Raw genomic sequence first — 16902 nt, forward strand, 5'->3', positions numbered from 1 at the left:
TCCTGTTCAACACAGTATGGGAAGTCCTAGCCAAAGCAATTAGTCAAGAGAAAGAAATAAAGGGCATCCAAACTGGGAAGGAAGAAGTCAAATTGTCCCCCTTTCTCTTTTCTTTATGTTCTTCTCATTCATGTAGATTTTATTTTGGTCAGTGGTATGAGCTTTGATTAATATTTAAGTTTGTTCAAATCTTATACATAAATCACATGAAAAGTTAATATTGGCTATTTCCTGATTTATCATTTTTCCTTATCTAATTCAAAAGCAGAAACTCGGTTGCCCTGGAACAAATAGCCTCTCTCCCTGGCAGTACTTAACTTGAGTGTCTGTAGAATGCTGGCTTTGGAGAGGTTCAGATTTTACTGCTAAATTATGTCTGCAGACCAAATTAAAAGCTAACGTTTCATCTACCTTGAGTTATATTCTTGTGACAGAGTTCATCCCAATTTGGTAATGGTGGCATTATGACTTATAGTGATATAAAATGATGTATTTTGGAATGGTGGACTTACAACCCAATTATCTCTGAGCAGACATTTATGAAACCTCAGCTCCACCCATTTGCCCTCGTTCCACGAAATATTGTTAGAATATTTTGTCCCTTTTCTCAACAGTCTGTATAAATTCTCTTGCTTTCATTTCTGTGATTCAAGCTAACTTAGTTCTGATTTCTTTTCTCTTCCCTTAGGCTGCACTGTACAAATGCATTTTCTACTGCTCTGTTACTCTCTTTACTCTTTTCTTTTGGTATCTGTTTACTTTTTAAAAAATCCTTCTTGCTATTTTGCTGTATAAGTTATAATACTATTGTAAAATAAATTTAGCCCAGGAACAATATTTACTGCCTTTTTGTAAACACCTGTTTTTATTCCATCTTTTTACCTAATGAAAACTGCAAGTAATTCAGAATTAACTTCAGAGAAACATTCTTTTTGGAATCCTAGTAACAATGATGGTATCATTTTGTTGTTTATTTCTTGTAGATACAGGAGTTGGAAACCGACTGGATATATGAATGAGAATAATGGGGGGGTAAATATCTTGCATGTCTCCAAGTTTGGGATTATTGTAATGTCTAGGACTTACATGGAATGGGGGTACAAATTCGTATGATTAAAGTAATGATAAAAATGCAAAGGTATTTACCTACATATGATAGTCACTGATCAGAGTCTCCTAGGTCCTTCCTACTACCCCTGCTTCTGAGATATTCTCCTGGACACTCCAAGCCAATCTATAATCCAATCATTAAAAAGATGACCCTGGCAAAAGAAAAGGGGATCCAGGACTCTACTCTTAACTGTGTAGCACTCATCTGTTTTGATGGCTGACATACATTTTTAATATCATCCTTGGTAATCTTACAGTGGGAAAAAAACAAGAGAGGGAAGGAAGATTTAATTGTTAAACTAATAAATCATTCAGGACTACAGATGATCGAACAAAGAAGCGATTGCTTCTTTGTAAAATAAAGAGTTAACTATAAAGGCCTCTCCCCATCCTAAGGATTCTTTTACCTTATACCAGAATTAGAAATTAATTTATGTCCCAAATTTGACTGAAGAAATTCTAATAAAGGCAAATTAATTTAAATAGTAACATGATTTAAAAAATCAAACTTCATACTATAAAGGTATTTGTTGGTTTGAATTTGAGAGTTCTACTGTTGAGCTGGTGGAATTCAGCAGTAATTGGACATGAAATAAAGCAGAAAATCTATTCATCTGCATGGCTGCAGATCATCAATACCTGAATATAAAAATGAAGATGCCCGCAAACGAGATTAAGGAAATGACAGCTGCATTATTTACTCACTACCTGAAGTTTCACCAGAGAAATAAAAGCTCGAGTATTATTCAAGATAAGTTTATAATTTCAAGTAAAGGATAAGAATGGCGACATAAACAACAAGTATTGGTGGAGGATTGAGGGTTCATTAGAAAGATTACAGAGCTATTTCAAATACAGTCATCTTTTATATCCCTAGGAGATTGGTTCCAAGAACTAGTTAGAGTAATACTTCCCAAATACTGCTGGGCAAATAGCTTTTAGCCAAGTGCCAATATAAAATGTTTATGTGCTTTCCTTTAAAAAAATGTTTTAAGAGAGATTTTTTGTTATAGGGCATGTGAGCTTGACAGAAAAAGAGAGACAGAAGCAAGAAATCACCCCATAGGAGGCATGGACACACCATATCCATTCCCCTTCATTCTCCTTTAGGGATTTTGGGCACACATGCACACACACCCAGAGTGAGTTTGAAGCCACCAGGTCCAGGACTAAACTGTGGCTGGCCATGTGGGAGTCCAGCAATGTAACCATTCTGCCATCTGTTGGTCTCTTAAAATTTTATTGAAAATGAGAAAATGCTTTTGTTGAACAGAAGAATATTAAAAATACATGAAATAAAATCGAATTATTGTATAATAATTGTTTTTAGTTATGTAATATCTATGACCTGGCATGCTAATATATACTAAGTGCTCATTAACAGTTTTTTTCCAACTTGAATTGACAGATTTTATATTGGGACATAATATAGTAAAGATATACAGAAGTTAAAGCTTGATTACTATTTCAAGTATTGACATTTTAAAACGTCTCAAAATGATAGTTAAAAGAATGAGGAAAAGAGGCCAAATCTTGTCTATAAAATACATGTTTAGGACATTCAACAAGCAAATAGAGATTATTATTATGGAATATTAGCTAAAGTAAGTAAGGGAATTCAAAACACAGAAGAAACATACAAAGGTTTACAAATGCTCTTCCTAAATGAGTCCTACTCTTTGACAACTCACAATAAATTCTTAAGCATTGGGCCAAGAATTACTTGGTCATAATATATAATGTACAGTCTCCAAACAAAAACATCAAATGCCTTTATCAACACTGCCTTCTATGGTATTTCATAGACAAATGAAGCCTGCACTTAGTTATAATAAATATCATTCTTCCAAATGGCTGCATTTGATACAAGGTAGAGTGGTAACAGTGACACTTCCGCTCTACCTGCTCACTGGACTTCAGGACCTGGGACTTTATGGTTGGCAGTTCACTACTTGGCCTTTTCATCAAATCATCATTTTCTGGAAGACAGCCATCTACTTGGTGGCCCATTTACAATCAGTCCCACATTAGAGTCACATGGTTTTAATGGAGAGTCGTTCCACTAATGCTCCCTGAATTTTAAATTAAGCTGCAAATGCAGCTGAAGCAACTTCAAGAAATTGAAGCTTTTCAAGGATCCCACCACTGATTGCTTTGTCACCCAGACGAGTCAGTGTCTCCGCACTTAAGCTTTGCAATTGTTAAAATGAGGTTTAAATATTCTTCCTTCATCCCTTAAAGAATTGGTGGAAATCATGTGAATAATTTTAGTAAAGTGGTTTACCTTGTTGAAAATTAAGTACATTTACACTCATTATTCATACCAAGGTCAAGTAAAGCTTTGGCACTCAGACCCTTCTCAATGTAGTTAAATAAAAAGAAATAAAAAGCACATTTCTTCTATTTTAGACCAGCTCAGGGTACCTAATTTAATGTTACCTAGTTACTTGCTCAATAGCATTAGCACATTTATCTATGTTTCACAGTCACGAGATGTTCCTTACAAAATTAATTTTGAGTTGATGAATTGAATCAAAAGTACTATCAGAATTTTGACACAGGACCACATGGCTCTCTGAAGTTCCAAATCTGTGAATAACATTTTTGCTACAACTATTTCAAGTACCTACCTAGAGAAATAAAATGTGAATGTGAGCGAGTAATATTGTTAAGCATTTTCCACTTTAATTCCTGACCAAAATATTCTCTCTTGATGAAAAGAGTTTTTATTGGTTTTCTACAGCTAAATTTATACATGAAATAATACAGATATCTGACCGGTATTTTTCCATTTCATAAAGAGATAATTCTAAACTTCCATTAAATGCAGACAAAACATTTCATCTGATATAAAGCTATTTATGATACATATTCTAGAGACCTTACTTACGTCTATGCATTGGGTCATGGGAAAAGTGATGACACATTTTTGCAGAGAAAAACACATCATGAGTTTTCCAACAACCTAACAGTATTGTCCAATATGGTGGACACTAGCCACGTGTTGCTATGAGGAACTCGAAATTTAAGTAGTCTGCATTAAGATGTGCTGAAAGCATAAATACATAACAGATTTCAAAGACTTGTTATATAAAATACAATTTCTCCTTACACTGATATAGTATTAAAATTATAATATTTTGGATATACAGTAATGAGTTGAAATCTATGGCTACAATAATTTTGTGACTTTATTTTTTACTTACTAATGGAGCCACCGGAAAATTGAAAGTTATATATGTAAATTGCATCATATTTCCACTAGAAAGTGCTACTCTAGACTGTCAAAGTAAGGAAAAATAAACTAAGCAAATAATCTTTTCTCATAAGAAGAAAAAAATTTCTGGATCTACACATACAGTAAAAAGTGATACATGGAGGTCAGCAGGTGGTGTGGTGGTGAAGAGTGCTGGACTCCCTCATGGCCAACTGCAGTATGCGTTCCAGACCAGGCAGTGTGAAAATCCCGCTAGGTACAAGTGTGTGCATGCCTAAATTTCCAAAAGGAGCATGGAGAAGGAATTGCTATGTGACCGTCTCCTTTGAGGGTGATTTCTCACTTTCTCTCTGACCATTTCTCTCTTGTCTTTCAGTGAGTGCATGTGTATGTGCCCTATGGCAAAAACTTCAATAAAAAAAAAAAAGGATGTATGTACAGAGTTTAGGACAAATGTTAAAGATGATGAGAAGGCAAACATAAAGAATAGAAAACAGTCTCTGTTGATTGTTAAATTATGCAATGAAACAAAATGAGTCTCAAATATTCATTCTGTTTTTTTTTAATTTTAAAATTATTATTTAATTTTATTCATTTTACTTATTTAATTAATTTATTTATTTTGAAGTTGACCAGAGAGAGACAGAGAGAGGGAAACACATCATGAGTTTTCCAACAACCTAACAGTATTGTCCAATATGGTGGACACTAGCCACGTGTTGCTATGAGGAACTCGAAATTTAAGTAGTCTGCATTAAGATGTGCTGAAAGCATAAATACATAACAGATTTCAAAGACTTGTTATATAAAATACAATTTCTCCTTACACTGATATAGTATTAAAATTATAATATTTTGGATATACAGTAATGAGTTGAAATCTATGGCTACAATAATTTTGTGACTTTATTTTTTACTTACTAATGGAGCCACCGGAAAATTGAAAGTTATATATGTAAATTGCATCATATTTCCACTAGAAAGTGCTACTCTAGACTGTCAAAGTAAGGAAAAATAAACTAAGCAAATAATCTTTTCTCATAAGAAGAAAAAAATTTCTGGATCTACACATACAGTAAAAAGTGATACATGGAGGTCAGCAGGTGGTGTGGTGGTGAAGAGTGCTGGACTCCCTCATGGCCAACTGCAGTATGCGTTCCAGACCAGGCAGTGTGAAAATCCCGCTAGGTACAAGTGTGTGCATGCCTAAATTTCCAAAAGGAGCATGGAGAAGGAATTGCTATGTGACCGTCTCCTTTGAGGGTGATTTCTCACTTTCTCTCTGACCATTTCTCTCTTGTCTTTCAGTGAGTGCATGTGTATGTGCCCTATGGCAAAAACTTCAATAAAAAAAAAAAAGGATGTATGTACAGAGTTTAGGACAAATGTTAAAGATGATGAGAAGGCAAACATAAAGAATAGAAAACAGTCTCTGTTGATTGTTAAATTATGCAATGAAACAAAATGAGTCTCAAATATTCATTCTGTTTTTTTTTAATTTTAAAATTATTATTTAATTTTATTCATTTTACTTATTTAATTAATTTATTTATTTTGAAGTTGACCAGAGAGAGACAGAGAGAGGGAGAAGGAAAGTGAGAAAGCAAGCTGCCAGGTCCGGGTCTCGAACCACAGTTAGCCAGGTGGGAGTCCAGCCCCCTTAACCACCATGCCACCTGCTGGCCCCTCATTCTGATTTTTAAAAAGGATTCTACATTAGAAAATTGTCAGATAAAGAAAAATACACATAAAACTTTAACAACCATGTCATTATACTACATTACCCCAAAGCAGATATCAACTTGTATAATAATCCATACAATGACTCATTATTGAATTATAAAACTAATATTTGAATTTTATTTTGTGCATTATTATTAAATGGAGACTAATGTCCCTTCAAATGATATATATATATACTATTTAATTGAAAGTACTATTAAGAATTACTTAATTGTTTTAATTTTGCTTTTTACACATAGTCTACAAACTAATAATTTTGCTAACACTGAAATGGCTGCTGTTGTATACATAAATTACATAGAATTATATACTGAAATTTTTTATACTAAAACATAAATTTATACTTTGGCTTAGAAAAAGGGTATTTTATGTCAACATTAAAAAGATACTGGACCACTTATATAAAATCTGTTCCACTAATTATGCTACTAATCATATAATTCACTTCTAAAGAATGTTTACATTTTCCCTAGCAATCTTTTCTCCTCTCAAACTTATTCACTTTAGTTTCACCCAGTTCAACTCCTCAGACTTCTTTTGAACATGCTTTTAAGGAAGGTACACTGAAGTGAAAATTTAAGAATAAGTAAACAATTTCCCCAAGATTATTAGTGATCCAATGAGAAAATAAGGCTATACAATTTCAGTATGTAAATATGCTCTTTGCTTCTAAATCTGGTATTTCAAAGGAACTGTAAAAGTAAAGTGATACGTTTGTTGATATTTTCCCACCTAATGGTCCAAATCATTCATTTCTTTTAGCTATGTTCCATAAACTCTCCATCTTTCTATCTATCTATCTATTTAATCTATTTATCGTTTCCTTTATCATCAAGTCCAATTTGAAAACCCTTATGTTACTGGAAATAAGTGAGACCTCTATTTTAATTCTTAAGTTGAAGAAAACCTCATGTAGCACCTCGGGAACATTTGGAAAAACAGACAAATATAAGATCTGCAAACTGAAATTTAGAAATGTGGTCATTTCAGCGTACATGTTTCTTAAAGCATTGAGTTTTCGGAAAAGTCATGATGTATTTTTCTATGCAAAAATGTGTCATGACTTTTCCAACAACCCAAAATACGAAGTTCCAAGTGCGAGAATAAAAGAAAAGAAAATGTCTTACCTCCCATCTCGATCCCAGTCATATACCTCTACTTTGATTGTTCTGTCCACGGAAAAAACATACGCATAAAGTTACTTAGTAAGATCAAAATGATATACCATTGAGAATTTAAAAATAACCCTATAGTGAAAATCTCTCCAATAAATAAATAAATAAGATTTTTTTAAGGTAAAATAGTGCACATATATGTAGGTTTTAAAAAGTAATTTGATGTTAATTTTGCTAATTTTATTACTACAGTTCAATTTACATGTTAAAGTACATTTCTAAAGTCTACACTGATCCCTCAAAAGGAGTAAGGAAAATATATGAAGGACAATGCTCCTCAGGGGAACGTAGGCACCCACTTCTCCACTCTTGAAAACAACTGTTTTGAAACAGTATTTCTCAAGCACAGCGTGGATCAGAATCACATGGAGAGATTGTCAAAACATAGATCACTGGACCTCTTTCCTAGACTTTCAGGTTCAGTAAGTCTGGCCAAAGGCCTAAGAATTAGAATTTCTCGAAGTTTACCAGGTGATGCTGATGCTCTAATTAAGAGCCACATAATAAGAACCACCCCCTCCATTTTTTTTTAGAACCTTATGCTATAGGGCTTGTGCACTCGCCAGAAAGAGAGAGACAGAGAGACAGAAAGCAAGAAATCGCCCCCCAGGGGGGATGGCCACGCTGCAATCCCTTCTTCTCAATTCTCCTTTTCGGACCTTGGGCATGCGCACACACACACACACACGCACACACACACACCCTGCATGAGTTTAAGCTGCTGGGTCCAGGACTTGAACCCGGCTGATTACATATGAGTCCAGTGACGTAGCCATTACGCCAACTGCTGGCACCAAGAGTAAGTCCATTTTAAATAATGTTATGATCTATTAAAAGAATAAAATGGCAGCAAAGCAGTATGGTAAATTTCAGTCAACAATGACATACTTGCAGTCAGTATTTCCTTCTATGATACTGGTTAGTGGAATAAACTTCTATTTCTCTAATTTACAAGTACAAAGATGAGTAAAATAAACAAATGGTTTAAGTTTTTACTTTTAATATACCTACTTTTCTTTTAGGGTGGGTAGAGTTTTTTTATATTATAACTTTATAGTAAATTTTTATAAGAAAAAGAGAAAACGTTGATAGTAAAAAATCTTCAAGTTGGGCCAGCAGGTGGCATGGAGGTTAAGGCACTTGTATCCCACAAGACTGACTGCATGGTTTGAGTCCTATACCCAGCGGCCTGAAAAATACGCCAGGTGAGTGTGCAAATCCTGAGATGAGAACAGAATAAAAGGGACTGACATATGGCCAGTCCTCCTTGGGGGTGATTTCTCACTTTCTCTTTCTCTCTCTCTCTCTTTTGTGAGCACATCCACTCTATTAAAAAAAATTGAAAAAAAATCTTCAGGTATATTGTGTAAAGACCTTTAGGAATACTTCACTCAGCTCTTGCAACACACCAAATCTCCCGGTTCTACATCTATGAGATTTTTTTGAATCAGCAATCATAAAAGTAGTTATGCCAAATAACATTATCAAGAGTATGTCAGGGTAGGTAACAATTTAGCCATAGCATTCTACTTCTTCAATATCTATTTATTCTACCTCAGAAGGATAATATATAATAGTCTTCAGACAATGAAAATTCAAAATGTCTTTTGAATAATATATTAAAACAAAATAGTATGCTATGTATTTTTATATTTAGCACTCTGCATACTTTCATCTTGAAAAACCAGTGAGTGTAACCAAATTTTAATTAGCCAAATTATCTTCTTCACCAAACCATCATGCGTTAGAAAGCTTTATTTGAAAACTTTTGAGTAACTTATAAGTGATTTTGTAAATACACACATAGGTAAAGAAGTACTTTATTTTTAAAATATATAAATCTGACTAACTGTAGATTAGTAGATGATAATGAACATTCCAAATCTCCAGGAAAACGATCGTTTCTTTTACCTGTCATAATCTCCATTACACAAGGCTCTAACTGAGATCTTGAATGCTTGCCATACAGGATTCAGAGTGTTTTTGACAACTTCTGTTTTATGACAAATTGTAAAACTGGGAAAAAAAAAAGTTTTCAGTTATTTACATGATTTGGTTATGAATTGTTTTATAAGTCATTCTTCTCTTTTCTTTTTGTGCAAAATAAATGTGGTTAATCTCTCAGCTGCTGCTACATCATTTAATAAAAAGAGACATGTGATTTTCAGTCTGTAAAGATTAGCCTACTATAACATAAAGCAATGATATTTTTACAGTACATTTATCCCCCCCTTCAAAATATGCAGCAAATTCAATAGATCCTAAAGCAGTCTTGTAAATAATCTCTATAAAAATTGTGGTGACATACTGAGCCAGTGAAAACTACCCATGGGTCATCAAGACTATGACCAGCATTAGAAATCCTGAGAAGAGCTGTTTTGTTGGAATGTGGGGGACAAAAACCTAGTCGGAGTTGGCTCAAAAAAAACAGAGTACTGAGGCAGCATATGTAAACATTTTTTTTTAAAAGTAGTTCAGCTTTTTTTTTTGGAGGGGTTTTTGCTATAGGCCGCGTGCGCTCACCAGACAGACAGAGAGAGACAGATAGAAAGCGAGAAATCACCCCCCCAGAGGGGATGGTCACGCCACAATCCCTTCTCCTCCATTCTCCTCCTGGGATCTTGGGCACGCACGCACACGCACCCGGTGTGAGGTTTAAGCCACCGGGTCTGGGATGCGAACCGCAGTCGACTACGTGGGAGTCCATTACGCTAAGTGCTGGTCCCAAAAGTAGTTTAGCTTTTAAGAAAAAAAAAATGAAAGAAAGAAACTGAGGGTAACTTAAGGAAAAAAGATTAGTCAAGGGAAAAGGTTTTGTTTTGTTTTGTTTTTTCTTTTTTGTGACTTTTGAATTTTCAAGATGGAAGCAATAACAGCAAGGCTGTCTACAAAGGAAAAGACCCTGTAGAGAGGAAACCATGCATGATGCATGCGAGACGGGGGAGAAGAGCTGGAACAACATACTGTAAGTAGATGAAAGTAGACAACAGAGAGAGAAAGAGCAACTATTTTCAAATAGACATGCTTAACAGTCTATTGACTTGTTGGCCACTTTTGTTTGTTGTGGTTAAATAAAAATTTCTGTTATATTCTAGTGTTATCAGCTATAACAATGAAATACTTTGACACTTGCAATTTCTCCTAGGAAAGTGACTCATCTTCTAAGTGAGGTATTTATAAGCCACATCATCATTTGTCTCCTATTAATCATTCTCATTTGTAATGCATTGGATGGGATATAGGCAGCAAAATGCCACTAGTAAGAATTCTAGTACTAATGTAATTGGTGGAAATGCTGACAGGGTTTTCATATAGCTTTTCCTTATATTCAAGGCAGGTAGACATAAATGTGGGAGTGTCTGTGCATTACAAATAGTACTATAAGAAAAGTACTTTATTCAGTAACCTATATTATAATGCATTAAACAAAGCTATTTACCAAAAATAGTTATTTAGAAAAAAAGAAAATTATTAACTAATTTTGACTACAGGTTAATTTATTGAATATATGTGAAAGCAAATGAAGACTATAATCATATATTAATGTTTAAATTCATTCTTCCAGGAGAAATTTTTACTATACAGTGAGCCTAAAACATGCTAGGCAATTTCTGAGATAGCTCCATACACTAAAAATTTTCCAGCTAAAAATAGAGACCAAATATAAAAAATTGAGAAAAATCACTTTTACTCATTCAAAACTAATCGAAATACAACTATATATATATATTAAGACATGTGAGATTCACAAAACTGTAGTAAAAGTCATTTTTAAATGACTGGAGATTTCTGAATTATCTACCTTTTTCTTTTTACAAGGGTACTTCAAAAATTTTGTGGAAAATGAAATTGAAGTAGTTTATTTTGTTAAAAAAAAGTTTTGAAATCCATGTAGTTTTTTCAAAATAAATGCGGTATTTTAAAAAGTTCATGAGAAAAATGGAACTAAAGTATAAGGTTATTTTGGTGATTGTGATTTCTCACTTTCCCTCTCACTGTATCTGTCTCTCTCTTTCTCTGGTGAGTACACACACTCTAAGGGAAAAATCTCTCAAAAACAAAAAGGGAAAAAGAGACTCATCCAGATGACCCCTGGGCTGGCTGGCTGGTCTGACCTCTGCCAGCTGGCTCTTAGTTTCTGTACCCTCTGCTTATCTGTTGGTGTCTGTCTACAATTCTTCATGGACAAACAACAAGGATTCTGTTCACCCCATAACAATATGATAACATAACAAAAGTATGCAGTTACCCAGAAGCTGCATCAACAAAAATCTCGTAAGTAAACATTATTTTAAACTGTCCAGTGTATTCACCTCAAATAGCAAACTTTCTGTTTTTATTTAATATTTTATACACTTAATATATAACATTAACATGTTGTATAATTTCAATCATAAGTACAGCGGTAATGACAGATTTTTTTTCATTCTACTGTCTTCATTTTTAATTTTCAGACAATTTTTTCTCTTTAGCTAATATTTATTATATATAGTTAGGGCAAACAAATAAAGGATGCATCATACAATAACATGGTAATAATAATAATAATAATAGCTAATATTTCAGTTCTCATAGTCCCATAGCTATTTTTTAACTAATTATTTAATTTATTTATTGCTTGTTTTAATTTGCCCAGAGAGGAACAGAGTAAGAGAGAGAGAAAGTGAGAAAGCAAGCCTCCAGGTCCAGGACTCAAACCATGGTCGGCCATGAGAGAGTTCAGCACCCTTAACCACCAAAACACCTGCCAACCCCTCCCATAGCTATTAAGTAGTAATGATTTAAATTAGGACAATAAAACCATAGCTATATTTGTAATCACTAAACTTCTCCACAAATATAGTACGATAGGAATCATAGAAAACAACAGTCAAATATATTTAATGGTAGAGTCATATGTACGAAAATATTATTCTGTAACTCATGGATATGTATTTAAATCACACAGACATCAATCTAATAATGATTGGCAAATTCAAATAACTGGAATATAAAAAAAATAGTACTGAACTTTAGACTCTGATATTTTGGGGGGAACTGTTTTTTTCTTAATTATATACAAGTACAACATAATGTCTCAGTTACTAAATTTAAAAATAATTTCTCATATTGAGTATCACCAAAATGAAAGCACCTTCATTTTCATGTATAATTACACATTTGTACATAAATTATTATGCCTAATTATCCAATGCTTTTCATATTTAAAATTCATTTTAAGTAGTAAAACATATATGAGGAATTTTCAAATGTTCATGGAAAAATATTATGAAAAACTATGCATGGGTTTTTTTGCACCAAAAAGCAATCCATAAAATCTTCATCCTTCTCCTGGAAAGCAGTTAAAGAGTTCAATTCTAGGACTTGATGGGGGTGCAGCAGTAATGTGGTGCTCTGTGATGCCAAGGCTACATTGGAAGTCCCAGGTTCACAGCTCAAGGTCTGCTAGCACACAATGGGCATGTGTGTGCATACCCATGATCCTGCCTGGCAGAGGCTGGGGGTGGATCATGGCACAGAGCACTGTTGGGGACACCTGTCTCCCTCTGTCTTTCTCTCTCTCTTTCTCATAATAAACAAACTTAGGGGGGGAGACACCTCCTGTATAACAAAACGAATTGGTTTTTGCATTTTAGAGTTCCATAAAATATAATTCTTCCATGCAAGTAAGGCAGTATCATAAAGTCAGAGAAGTAAAGTATTTCTATGAAACTGAAAATCATTATTAATGTCAAACAAAAATACATGAGGGATTATGCAACATGTATATTATGAAAAACTATTCATAATTTCAGATTTTTTCACCAACATAAACTTATATTTTAATTAAATTTTTCTACAAATATTTTTAAATCCCCTAATAAAATGCTTATAAAGTTACACATTGTTTTTGGGATGCCAATCACAGTAATTTTTTAGAACTATCAACACATTTTACTTCACTTATCAATTTAATGAGCTTCTCTAAAGAAAAATAATAATTCAAATATTCTTATCATGGAAGAGAAATCTACCTGCCATCTTCATTACTTCGATAAAACACAAGAAAAGGATCTGATTTTCCAAAGAAGTCCTTCTTGTCCAATTTGTTTGCACAAAATTGCATCAAAACAGCATCCTAAAAACAAAATTAATAAAATAGCTGAAAGCATGAGCCATAAATAACTAAAAACTGCTGATCCCAAGCAAGACTTGATAAGAAAACCAATTTGCCATTTTAATGCAAATAGTCAAGTACTACACAAAAATATTTAATGTTGCCAGAGAGTATGTGAGCTCACCAGAGAGACAGAAAGAGAGCAAGTGAGAAAGTACTCCCACAAAGAACGGTCATATTGCAATTCCTCCTCCATTTTCCCCTCCTTTCAGGATTTTGGGCATGTTCTCACAGGGGCCCAGCATGTTCTTCAAACTTCCCAGTCATGGAACCTCAAGGCTGGCCATGTGGGATCTACCCGCCTTAATCACCATGCCACTGACAGGCCTCCAATTTTTTTTTAAAGGTCTATGTGACTTCCCAAATTTTGCTGGAAATTTTCATCCTAGTTACAAAAGCTTTATTTTTCAAAACCCTTTAACATTTTTCCCCTGTATGACTTTAGGTGCTAAATGTCATAATAATACAGGGTCTTTCTTTATATATTTGGGTGTACACTTTCATAAAAGAAAAGGTTTTAAATTCCTGTTCACTTAGTAAACTTTTTACTAAGCATATACTATATATCTACTATGTATTAGATGTTGAGATGTATAGTATTAGATGATTAGATGGAGTACAACACTGTGAATTATATTACCAGCCACATAGTTTACAATTTAGAAGAAAGATTCTTTTTGAGAGAGATTTTTTTGCTGTAGTGCATGTGCACTCGCTGGAGAGAAAGAGAGATGAAGAGACAGGAAGCAAGAAATCACCCCCCAGGGGAGATGGATATGCCACAATTGCTTCTCCTTTATTCTCCTGTTAAGATTTTGCATACACACGAACATGCACCAGGTGTAAGTTTCAAGCCGCCAGGTCCTATACTCAGACGGCAGTCGACCACATGGAAGTCCAGTGCCTTAGCTACTATGCCACCTGCTGGGCCCAGTTTCTTCTTAATTATACACAAGTGCAAGTGAGCCAGGAGCATGGAGGTGAAAGTGGCCGAATTTCACATAGCCATTTGTGCAGCTGGTGGCTTGAGGAACACACTGGGCACATGTATGTGTGTGTCTAAAATACCAAGAGGAGAATAGAAGAGAATGGATTACAAAGTGGTTATCCCCCTAGGTGGTGGTGCTTTTTAATTACCTCTCTTTCTCTCTGGTGAGAGAAAGAGTGCACTTGTATAAGTTCAAGTGCACTAAAAAATTTCTCAGTAAATACATTTAAAAATGATGTTTATGGGGCTAGCAGGAGGTGTGATGGATAAGGCGTGGACTCCCTCATGGCTAACCATGGTTGGACTCCTGGACCTGGCAGCTTGAAATTCACACTAGGTACATGTACGTGCATGCCCAAAATCCCAAGAGGAGAATGGAGAAGAAGGAACTGCAGTGTGACCATCTCACTGTAAGTTGGGGGAGAGGCAATTTCTCATTTTCCTTCTCTCTGTCTGTCTCTAGCAAGTACATGTGTCCTAATTTAAAAAAAAAAAAAAGTTATATTGGGCCTTAATACAAGTAAAGTACTTGAATTTTCATCTGTAATATAATTACATAGTTTTGTTAATTATTATACCAAACTAATAATTTTTATCAATTTATTTACTCAAGCACTCATAATCTACATAGTTTAAATGTAAAAAAGCTGGGTTTCATAAATCAAGAAGTTAAACTTTATTCAATTAGGATAAACTTTTGTAAAGGTAGAAAATATATCGTTAATTAAAACTTAAAATCAAGATTTTGGAGAGTTTTTGGTTTAACTGAAAGAAGATGCTAAAAATTTTGGAAAGCCGTAGTGTGGCAAAGTTCAGATTCAATCAGATCTCATAGTTTTGAATAATATTTGGTGAAAATGTTAACAATATCCATCAAAGCACTTTCTTTTGCTCACTACCTCATTTTGCTGAGTCTAGCAATACTTATTAAGTATCCACCTAAATTCTCATTATTTTCTTTCAGGACTTCCAGGAGACTATACAAACGATGCTGTCTTTTCATTCACACATTGACTTGCTTACTTATAGCTAACATTTCTCAAGGGATAGTCAAGCTAGAAACTAGTAATAGGGTGATAAACAAGATGATCTCTACCCTTGGAAAGGTGGTATAAAGTATTGGTACAGTGTTATTTTATTCTTTAGAATTTAGCTTTGACAACTTCTGTCAGAGAAACATTCATAGTAACACCCAAAATACACTTCTAGCCAGGCATTTTGATGCTATAAAATTTAAAAAAAAAAAAGCAAAAGAAAATTCAGACATCACTGTTACCTCAAACTTTTCGACTATGATTTTTTTTTCAAAATTGAGGTTTAAAAATCAAAAATTTCTATACATTAAAGCAATAGCAAGAGAATCACCCTGGATGATCAAACTATAAGGCAGTATTAAGAAGGAAGAACTGTTTTGTTTTAAATGCCCTTTCATCTTCACATATATTAAAATGCCCTTCGGGAAGTGGTTTTCTAAGCTCATAGGGACATTCCAAGGACACTGTTCTTCAAGGGGAAAAAAAAAAGTCACTACTTTATACCACATTTTCCCAAAGTATAACTTTCCAAAACACAAACTTTTAAGAAACACTATGATATACTGAAATATATCATAAGAAAATGAAATGTATTATTTCAAATTGAACTTCAATGAGATTTAACATTAGAAAACCATACATTTTCATATAATTACTGGTAAACTTCCTATCAAGTTTTAGTTTTCCAAATTATATTCCTTAAGACCTACAAAGTGAATAACTGGTTTAAAGTAAAGATTTGTTTCAATGTAGCAAATTTTGTAACTCTGGATAAAATACATTCATGCAATTATCCACATTATTAAGTTAGTAGGGATTCCATCTGTATCAAGCACAAAAAAAAATCTAATGTGGGGAGAAAACAAGCAGCTATGTATTTTAGGTTTTTGTTGTTATCGTTTATGCTTAATGCCATCCAACAGATTTCTAAGACCTCTCTTCAAACTTGATGTCAGTATGAAGAGTTTTTTATTGGACACGTTCACTTGTATGTTTCACAGGCACTTCTAACAAGGTCAGATTAAGCACCTAATAGGTTAAGTTTCTGAATAGAAACTTGTTTCTCCTATGATTTTCCCAGCTTGATTAATGACATCATCATCCACGCAAATGCTTAAGGAAGCCATTCCTTATTCCTTCCTTGCCTCACCCTTTATCTAACCCTTTACCAAGTTACACCATTCTACCTGTAAAACTTCTCTCAATCTTTACTTTGGCGCTACTGTCACCACCTTAGTCCCAGTCAATCTTACCTGTTACCTGGACATAAGTAGTGCATTTCTTTCTCGCTTTCAATTTGGGCATATCCAGTCCTTCTCCATTCAACAGACTGAGTAAAGCTCTTTGTTTGTTTGTTTAAACTGCCAGATGATGTGTGTGCTCACCAGAGAGACATGGGGGCAGGGAGAAGAAAACACCCCTAATAGGGCATGATCATGCCACAATCCCTTCTCCATTTCTCCATTCTGTTGGGATTT

General features: G+C 34.1%; 1 protein-coding gene across 2 annotated transcripts in view; it reads right to left on the bottom strand.

Annotated features, from left to right (window-relative positions):
- CPNE8 (copine 8) overlaps window positions 1-16902 on the bottom strand; it is a 203416-nt gene that overhangs the window by 87216 nt on the left and 99298 nt on the right. For both annotated transcript variants that reach the window (XM_006168092.3, XM_027768098.1), the window contains exons 8-10: window positions 13260-13363; window positions 9157-9261; window positions 7198-7239 (exon numbers count right to left, since the gene is read on the bottom strand). In XM_006168092.3, coding sequence (XP_006168154.1) covers window positions 7198-7239; window positions 9157-9261; window positions 13260-13363 — 251 coding nt within the window. The remainder of the gene's footprint in view (window positions 1-7197; window positions 7240-9156; window positions 9262-13259; window positions 13364-16902) is intronic.

The sequence above is a fragment of the Tupaia chinensis genome, unplaced genomic scaffold (genome assembly GCF_000334495.1).
Source record: "Tupaia chinensis unplaced genomic scaffold, TupChi_1.0 Scaffold145519_1, whole genome shotgun sequence".
NCBI lineage: Eukaryota > Metazoa > Chordata > Mammalia > Scandentia > Tupaiidae > Tupaia > Tupaia belangeri.